Source organism: Pteropus alecto, unplaced genomic scaffold (assembly GCF_000325575.1).
Source record: "Pteropus alecto unplaced genomic scaffold, ASM32557v1 scaffold78, whole genome shotgun sequence".
Taxonomy (NCBI): Eukaryota; Metazoa; Chordata; class Mammalia; order Chiroptera; family Pteropodidae; genus Pteropus; species Pteropus alecto.
In genome coordinates, this window is record NW_006443124.1 from 9242775 (window position 1) to 9252906 (window position 10132).

The 10132-nt window shown below is 45.8% G+C and overlaps 1 protein-coding gene across 1 annotated transcript in view; it reads left to right on the top strand.

Annotated features, from left to right (window-relative positions):
- The first annotated feature begins 458 nt into the window (after positions 1-458).
- PITX1 (paired like homeodomain 1) overlaps positions 459-10132 on the top strand; it is a 60775-nt gene continuing 51101 nt past the window's right edge. The window contains exon 1 of the mRNA XM_015597948.1: positions 459-515. Within this exon, the coding sequence (XP_015453434.1) occupies positions 459-515 (57 nt within the window). The remainder of the gene's footprint in view (positions 516-10132) is intronic.

The following is a 10132-nucleotide window of genomic DNA, read 5'->3' on the forward strand; positions in this document are numbered from 1 at the left end:
GAAGACCAGCCAAGTTAAGTATGATATTCATAGAATAATTCTGCAATCCTGTAAGCCAGTCGGAGCCGGGGAGGAGGGGAGGCTGCACACGCCCGGGGGGCCGGCATCTGTAATCTAGGATGGATGGCAGGGGGTGCGAATCACAGCCTGGCTGCCTGCCTTCCCTAGGATGTGGAGGAGAGAGGGTGGCTGTACTGTGGCTTTGCTCTAACATCTCAAGCAGGAAGATCCCCCAGGTTAACAGGGAGGCACTGAAGGCCTAGTAGGCTCAGGAGCCAGGACAACTCCTGGGCAGTGTTCTCAGTTGGGGACCCACCCTCTGGCCCAGACACACACAGGGTCCACCTGCTACACTGGCCATGCCTGAGATCCGCAGGCCAGCTGGGGCTAGGCTTTAGCTCAGAATCTGCCACTAATGTGCAGATGGACATGGTCATCAGGCCTCAGCTCTGGCGACCATGGTGCAGGTCAGGAGAAGTCAGGGCAAAAAGGAAGACAGGGCACAGAAGAATCCGGTAAGGGAGTTTGGGAAGTCAGACTGACTGCCCCACGGGTTCTCTGCCCTTCTCTGAAGAAAGTCCTAGCATAGAAACCTCTGCTCAAACACAGGCTAAAATGGAAGCCCAGGTGGAAAATACATATGCCCACCATCAAGGGGCCAGTCACATGGACAGGAGGGCCGAGGCCCTCTTGTATGCCAGCTCTGTGCTTGCTCCTCTCCGAGAGGCTCTGAGGAAGAGGCAGAGTCCCATCCTCCAGAAGCAGTCAGGTGGGGAGAAGGGACGCCAAAGAAGGCAGGTCAGAGGAACCAGCTAGAGGTCAGAGTGGCTCCCGGGGCAGGGACCACAGACGGTTCCTGGAGGTCTAGTCTGGGAAAGTCTGGAGGTCAAGTCTGGGAAACAGGCAAAGTCAACTCTGGGATCCAGGGAAGAAACACACATAGGACAAGCCCAAGGAGAGGTCCCCACCAAGAGGTGGCTGAGTCTGTTCTGACCAGAATAGGAACAGTGAAGGGAGAAAGTGTGTGAGAGGTGGCAGGGACAGAGCTGGGGACTGCCAAGAAGTCAAGGAGATAATCATTTAGTAAATCTGCTTTGACTGAGGAAAGCCAGAGCTGGCTCACACAGCTGCATGCTCCCGTGGCAGCCTACACACCTGCCAGCCTTCCTTCCCCAGGTAGGCAGCACCTCGTTATCCTAAGACCCCACAGGGCTGGGTTCTTGGCAGCACAAGGAAAGGAAGTCGACCCTCTTCGGGCCTGTGTTTGGGGCCAGCCCCAAGCAGAGAAGAATGAGGCTGCAGGGGCACAGGGCCCTGTCGCACACTAACCCCCCACAGAGAGAAGATAAAGGATCAAGAAATACTTCAGAAGCAGAATGAAAGACACCATCCTCCACCCAGGATGGAAACCTGGACCTTTCTTGTCTTTCTCATGCCCTAAGCCTAACTGGAGAGGGGGCTGTCCACGGGAGAGGCAGCAGACCTGGGAAGGGGAAGTGGACAAAGACCATCAGCTTGAGTGTGGGCCTGGGAAACGCCAGCTACCTGGCAGGACAGGCACTGCAGTGCTGGGTCACATGTGCTCAAACATCTTGCAACCTGGACTGTCTTCCTCAATGCCTTATTCCCTGAGTGCCAGGCACATACTAGCACACAGTAGGAGCCTGGCCTGAACTGACACTGAAAAAAGGATGCTCAGTGGGCAGCTGGAAGTCCGTCTCTGGAGGTCAGCGCAGAGAAGGCATCTAGTGAGAGTCTAGAACTGGGGGTCATCAGCAAAGAACGTGCACCTAAGCTTTCTGAGTGCTGACTTGCTGTTAGGCACTGTTTGGGGAGCTTTATAGAGATTAAGGCAGTCACTCATCATAGCCACCCTAGAGGTAAGCATCATTATTATCCTAGTCTACAGGTGAGGAAACTATGTCACAAGAAGGTTAAGCAACTTGCCAAAGGTCACGAGGCTAGAAGGTGTAGAGCCAGGACTGGACCCAGGCAGAGTGGCCCCTCTTCATCACTATGCTATGGAAATCAGGCCAAGAGTAGATAAGCAAGTGTGCAGGGAGAGGAAAGAAAGGGCCCAAGAACAGATGCCAGGGCAACAGCCATGATCAAGGAGCAGCCTCAGAGAGAGGAGCAGGAGCGTGTCAGAGGCTGCCCCGCAGTTAGTGCTCAGAATGTGTTCAAGTGAGTCAACGAACAAACGAGTCGGTGATGGCTAAGGACTGAGGTGATGCAGACACCGCGAAGTAGACAGCTAGAAGAAAGAGGCGGGGTGTGGTCAGTGGTGCCCCACAGCAGGGAGGCCAGGAGGATCCCCGATTTGGAACTGACTAGAAGCTGCCAGCCTGGCTGTCCCAGAGCACAGGGCTTGGTACTCAGCCTGGGGATGGCTGAGCCATAAAAGGCCTCAGTCAGCTCTGTGTGGCTACAAAACAGTCGCTTCGTCTCCGGCCATGGGGACTCTCGCTCTATGCCAAGTTCTTTCAAGTGTGGGAAGGATCTTCTCCCCCAAACACTTCACAGCTATTTCTAAAGCTCACACTCCAAGATGTTGCCTATTTATAACCAGAAATTCCTCCATAACCAAACTGGACAAAGAAGAGAGGCAACTCCATATTGTCTTTGATGTTGTTTGAAATAAGAAGAGCTCAGAATTGCGTCCTTGACTGTATCCAAGTTACTCCTTTTCCCCATATATGGCTGGATCCACTGTTTGCCAGAACAAGTCGTGTTTTCCTTATTAAGCAATATACAAAGTTAGCAAACAGAGCCTGGTCGCTGCCCCACATCCCAACCCGAACTGTCACAGCTGGAGCAAGGGCCTGACCAGGCTGCAGTGCATCAGAGGGCCTCAGCAGCTCTAGGGTGCAGACCAGAACACTGGGCCAGGGATGGGGAGCCTGTCCCCAACAGGCCCAACACTGACCAGGCCGTGAGCGTCAACAACTGCAGTGCCTACTGGGTGCCAGACTCTGAAAAAAGTCACATTGAATCTGCACAACAGCCCTAAGGTGTGAGTATTATTATCTCCGTCTTACCAATGAGCAGAGTGAGGCTTAGAGAGGCCACATAATCTGTTCAAAGTGATCCAGTTGGGATGGTGCAGGTGGAGGTGAAGGTGTCTGTCTTCATAGGCCATCTTTTTTTTACCCCTTCATGGGTCATATCTCCTCTCTAGATCTTGGTTTACCCATCTGGAAACTGAGATGGCTGGAAAAAACATTTCTCAACCCCCTCCAACTCTCACATCAGCACTTATTCTGTTACGGGTGTCAGAACCTTCCAACGTGCCCTCTGTCGAGGTCTGGAATGGATGAGTGGTACAGGTATGTGGAGACACAGCTCTTCCCCAACCCCAGAAAAGCCCTGACACAGGCGCATGGGTGGCATGGGGCCTCTGCGGCCGGCCCAAGACTAAGAACAGAGTCTCTCTCCTCCCTGCTCAGTGCCTCTCGGCTCCTAAGATTCTCCAGCCTTCAAGGCCCCCTCCAGGAGCCATGCTGCCCTGCAAAGCCCCACCACATCCACAGCCTGCTGTCTGGGCCTGCAAGCCTGCCTTTGACTACCAGACCTCTGAAATTTGACATACAAGACTGAAGGAATGACTATGGAATTGAGTGGTGGGGCCCAAATGCTCCATGCTCCCAGGTAGACAGATCCAGTGTGGCCATGAAACAGATGGGACCCGTGCCCTACTAGGTGTCTTTGGAAAATGTAGGACTGGGGCTCACTTCCCAAGGTCACCACTACTCCTCAGAGCTACCTGAGATGGGCAACCGGTTAAACCTGTGGGCTGCAGAGCTCCAGACCAGCCTTCCGGATATGACTCTCTGGATTCGGGCCCCAAACCTGCAGGCTTAGCCAGCACCCAGGATTTGATGACGGCATCAGTGTGACCCACTGCCCTAGGATAATTCATGCTGATTTCTTTCCCGGTCCTTCCACTGCCTCCTCTTCTCTATATGTCAGCCTAAAACACGTGGCCTGTGGGCCCCAATAAAATGCCACACACCTGTGATTTTTCCTTTACAAGTGGCATTTTTTAATGTTCTTCGCATTAACCTGACAATAATAAACAAAATAATAAACCTTCAAGCTGCTTCTCATACTCGCAGGAGCTACAGCATCTTAATCCACACAGGGATAAAGAGTGAACCCTTTCCAGCTCCCACCCTCTGAGGAACCCACCTTCTCTACATTGCTTCTGGTGTATGCCGTGCAGGGGTTACAACAATGGATCGGTTCAATGAATTAATAAACATCAGCTAAGTGAATACACAAATGACTATCTAATCTTTGAGAAGCCAGTCTCAAGCAGTCGACCTGTTTCCCATTGGTAAAATTTTTAAAGATTAGCAAATGTTCCAAGAAATGATGATTACCTTTGGATGACAGAAGTGTTTAAATCTATGATGACAGTTTGTCTGGTATCATAACCTGATGTACCTTTTCCAACCAGGCGTTGACTGGGTGCCATGATTTTCTAAAGACATTTCATCTTGCCCTGCGACCAGCTCCCCCTGACCTGCTACAGTTCGAAACCATTTTGTGGAGCGCTGCCTCCCGGGACCCATCACCACCCATACTTCAGGCATCTGTCTTCTTTTTTGTTTTAAATTAGAATAAAATGTTTATCCTTTTAATTAATAGCATGTATTTTTGTCAAATTTTTAAATGATACAAAAATGTATAAAGTAAAACATGAAAGCCTGACCCAAGCATGGCAGATGAGTTGGTATCCTCCTTTCTCAGGAGACCCTTTGACCTCAACACTTCGCCGGCTGAAGTGAAGCAAAATCCACAGACTCAAACCCCCGTCCCCCATTCTGCCACCACCAGACTCCAGCACTTTAACCCAGAGCTGCCACACTGGAAGAAGTGGTCCTCCCATGACTAAGGGATGCCCCGCCCCCCAACCCAGAGACCCGGGGCGAGCTGGAGGGGAACGGACAGCCCAACGGTCCAGTGGCAAAGTGCCAATTCCAACTGTCACAGTATTGTTAAAAGTCAACTGTCTCCCAGGGAGGTGGTTACACAGGTGTTTGCTTTATAGCAATTTGTTAAACTGAACGTTTTCTATATGTGTTGTATTTCACAATTTTTAAGGTTAAAAAAGAAAGACAAGGCAACTGTCTTTGTGGAATGTAAACCCTGGTGAATGCCAAACTCAAGCAGGTGCCAGAATCACCCCCCCCCCGCCAGGACTTAGCCACTAGCAAGGTCATGTGCAGAGCAGCCCAATGAGTCAAGACCCCAGAATGCCACTCAACCCCTAGGGCCAGTCGGCTCTGGGCCTGCACTGATGAGAAGAAGGCTGTGCCCACCCCCAATTAAGTACCTTTGTTCCAGGATAGGAGAAAAACTGGGGTGGGCACACGTGGCTCTCTGGACCCTCCCCACCACCGACACACCCTGCTGGCCTCTGCACCTTGTGGCCCATGACACTCAGGTAGCAAAGCTGGGGATGAACTGGAATCTGAGGACGCCCTTCAGAAGAGAGAGAGAAACACTGCACAAAAAGCAAGCAGGTCACACATGGCCATGACACACAGAAAGCTGCTGCCTTACCTAAGAAATGCAAGTCAAACAACAATAAGACCATTTTCACCTAACCTACTGGCAACAATTAAAAAGAGTGATAAGACAGGAGCAGACAAAGAGGCAAGGACAAAGGCCCTCTCACATACCAAAGAATGGAGTATAAATTGCACACACTATCTGCCAGTATCTTTGATGTGCATGCCGATCAGGCCATTTCACTTCAAGGAAATAGCTAAGGAGACCAAAGGACAGGTATGCAAAGATGCAGGCACACTGATATTCAGAGCAGCACTCTTTACAGTAACAAAAAATTGGAAGCATCCAAAATGTCCCTTAATAAAGGACCTTAATAAGTTATAGTTTAATAGAACACTATGCCGCTTGTTAAAAAGAAAGCAGAAGCCCCTGATTTATGATTGAAAGATGTCCAAGATCTAGCGTTGAAGGGAAAAGACTGGGTGCAGAATAGTATAGTACGCTATGATCTCACATACCCTTGCAGAGTGTGTGTATGCTTACATGTGTTTATTTCAGCAGACATGGGCACAAATTCATAAAGGCAAAACTATCTAGGAGGATACATACTTGAGTAGCTATGCATAGAGAAGGCAATTATGAGGTTCACTTACTTTGGATTGTTTTAATTTTTTATAATAATCATGTATTATCAAAGAAGTAATAAAGATATCCCATTAAAATAAAGCATGATGTAAGAAAAAACAGGTCAAAAACCACAAGGATAGGAAGAACAGGAGAGGGACCAATAGCAAGAAAATTTGGGGAACTAGAAAGCAGGTAAATGAGAGGAGCTGACTTAACAGACCTAAGTAAACTAAATCCTAAGTCAGCAGAGAAAAAAGCCAAAAAGCTACCTGTCGTTCACCGTAGAATTATACAAAGCCTTAGGAATTAGAGGCACCAGGGACCTGTGAAAGGGGGAAGGCTGAGCACAGGACGGGGACCTGAAAGCCCTGATAATCAGTTTTAGGTGTCAGGTCCCTGCAGCCAGAAGATTGTCCTTGCTGACAGAAGACTGGAGGATTATTTTCCATGAAGAGTTAAGCAGAGGGTCTCTGGTTTGGGGACACAGAGCACAGTTGAGAGCAGGGGCACCACACTAAAAAACAGCAGAACTAAGTAGAAGTTTATACTCTGAATGTTAAGGCCCCTTCGCCTCCTTCCCCTATCAGATTCTCTGAGTGCCGGTAGCTGGTGACTGTCCTCAAAGCTGCAAAATAGAGGAGGCTTCTCTGGATCATCTGGCCAGCCCTAGAGAAAAGAGTCAGGAATCCCCCCCAAAAGAGTACTGTCTGTCTGTCTGTGTCTGTCTGTCTGTCTGTCTCTCTCTCTCTCTCTCTCTCTCTCTCTCTCTCTCTCTCTCTCTCTCTCTCTCTCTCTCTCTCTCTCTCTCTCTCTCTCTCTCTCTCTCTCTCTCTCTCTCTCTCACACACACACACACACACACACACACACACACAGCTTTCGACCAGCTTTTTAGTGAATATGCATGGATGGGCAAGGATTAGACATTAGAGGAAATTCTCTACTATGAAAGAGGACAAAATAAACAGAATGAAAAAGCAACTTGGAGAAAAGAGACAATGCAAAGAGAATAAAACTTTAATAGTTAATGCAATAAAAACAATACTCTTCCATGGAACTATGATAGAATGCTACAAAGCAATGACAACATGCAGAGAACCAAAGAGTTCTTGGAAATTAAAATTATGATGGCAGACAGATGGGAGGGAGGTTGGGAGGCTGGGTGAGAAAGAAGAAGGGATTGAGAAGAATAAATTGGCAGTTACAAAATAGTCATGAGGACGTAAAGTACAGCCTAGAGAAAATAGTCAATAATATGGTAATAACTAGATGTGCTTTCAAATGAGTACTAGACTTATTGAGGGATCACTCATAAGTTATATAAATGTCTAACCACTTATGCTGTACACCTGAAACTATTATAATATTAAATGTCCATTGTAATTGAAAAAAAAATTTTAATGTTTAATAAACAAATAAAAAATATGATGGCAGAAATGAATAACTCAGTAGAAGAGATGAAAGACATTGTCGAGAGAATATCCCAGGGAGAATAGTAAAAAGAAAATTAAAGGGCTATGCTAAGAGGTTCAACATCTAAATCAGAGGTCCCCAACCTTTTTGGAACCAGGGATCAGTGCTCCTTTGAGAATCTAATGCCTGATGATCCGAGGTGGAGCCAAGGCAGTGATGCTAGCTGGGGAGCAGCTGCAAATACACAGAAGTACCAGTCTGTGGCCCAGGGGTTGAGGACTCATGATCTAAATAATCAGATATATCAATTACAACAATGTTGAATAATAAACATACAACAATAAGCACATATTGCTCATACATCTGGAGTGGCTGCCAATCCTGGCTGAGAGTTGGCTCTGCTCCACATGTTTCTCATCTTCCTCCTGAAACCAGTGGGCTAAGCTGGGAATGTTCTTCCCATGGTGATGGTAGCGAGTAAAAGCAAGCAAGCTCAATCACATAAGTGGCTTTCAATCCTTTATTTGTATCATGATTACCAACTTCCCATTAGCCCAAAGCAAGCAACATGTCTTGGCCCAGAATCAGAGAAGAAGGAGACCACAAAGTTACATGGCAAAGGACATGGATATGAGGAAGAGGCTATAATAAATAATTCTCAGAGATTCTGTAAAATTAAAAGACATGAGTTTCAAGATTGAGGGCCCCACTGAGAGCCCAGGAAATGAAAGGAAATAGAATCATACTAAAAATCATAACAAATATCAATTTCAGATCATTGAGAACAAAAAGAAGTTCCTAGAAGCCTCTACAGAGAAAATAACAACAGGTGTCGTACAAAAGATGGCAAATCAAAAAGGCATCAGAATTTTCAACAGCAGCTTCAGAAGCTAAAAAGCAAAGGCTTTTAAAGTCTTCAAAATTCTTAAAGGAAGTTATTTCCAAATTTCTATACCTAGCCAAACTATCACATTAAGTATGAAGAGAAAATAGAGTTTATAACATTTACAAGGTTCAAAAAAATGTAATCTCCAGTGCACCCTTTCTCAGAAAGCCATAGAGAATGCTCTCTGCCACATAAGAGGAATGCATGAGATACAGAAAACAGGAAATCCGACTCAGAAGAAAAGTGAGACCAATTCCCCGGATAATGGGGAAGGAAAAGCTCAGAAATATGAATGTACATCAAGCATGAGGGCAACCAGTCCAGACAAGGGAGAGTCAGAACGCTCCAGGAGAAACTTTGTCATGAAGATGAACCTGGTAAAATACTCACATGTCTGAATATATTGAGAGGAGATTTATATAACTGGGTGATAGTGTGAAAACAAAATCTTGACAAATGCATAGAAAATTATGCAAACAACAACTGTTAATTGTGGTGAAAACGAAAGGTTGTGTAGTTAAGGAAAATACTCATAGTTTAATATGACGTAGGCCAAATAATGTAAACATAGAATCCTGATCTATCAAAGCACAGACTATAACCCTCTTGGGATCATAGGGGAACATTACGAGAACATATGTGTACAATAAGCAGACAAGAAGTATAAAAGAAAGCTAGATGCTCATCTTCTACAGTGAGAAAACAATAGATAATGTTTAAATCTGAAAAATCAAAAAGTAACAATACAATCATGTTTTGGAGAGTTACAGAAGTAAACACCAAGAAAAATCAGCTAAAAGGTTGAAATAGGTTGTCTCTGGGAAGTAAAAATGAGGATAGATGAATGTGTAGGTGGAAGGGGACTTCTTTTTCACAATAAGTGTTATATAAGTATTTAATTCTTTATGCTGATGTATAACTTTGGTAACAAGTGAAAACTAAATTTGAAAAAAAGGCAAAAACGAATGCCTCTCCCCCCCCAAAAAAAGAGAAGGAATGATGAGAAAGCAGTGTACTTGCCACTGTCGAGAACTTAGAAACCAGCAGGCAAGAAATCCATCCATGCCAGGCCGAGGAACAGGCAGAGGATGAAGGAGCAGGTCATGGGTAGTGGAATGAGGAGAAACGGTCCAAATTCTGAGTGGCTACATTAGCAAAAGCTCCTGAAAATCAGGTGGTCAAAGATTTCCAGTATAAATGCTCCAGAATTTTTCTAGTCATCTCAAAGAGGCCTTTCAAGATTATTCGCAACATTATTTGAAAAAATGGAAAACTGAAAATATCTCAAGTGTTCATCAATAAAGAACTTCAATAAATTATAGACTACCCACACAATGGAACACAAAGCAGACTTCTGAAAGGAGGGGTGGAGCGTTGTGTGTTGATGACGTGGAAAGCTGTCCAAGACACGTTATTAAATGAATGCAGAACAATATGTATCATACGAGTCCATCTGTACAAATAACAAATGTGCGTATGTATATATGTATATGTATGTGTAGATATATATGTAGATGTAGATGTAGATGTAGATATATATATATGTACATACACACACATGATGGTGCAACTATTCAGCCAGCTACTAACATTGGTTGTTTCTGGGAGACAGGCCAAGGAACTCACACTTTCTATTTGTCCTTCAATTACATGCATTTGTCCTTCAATTACATGCATTTGTCATTGAGC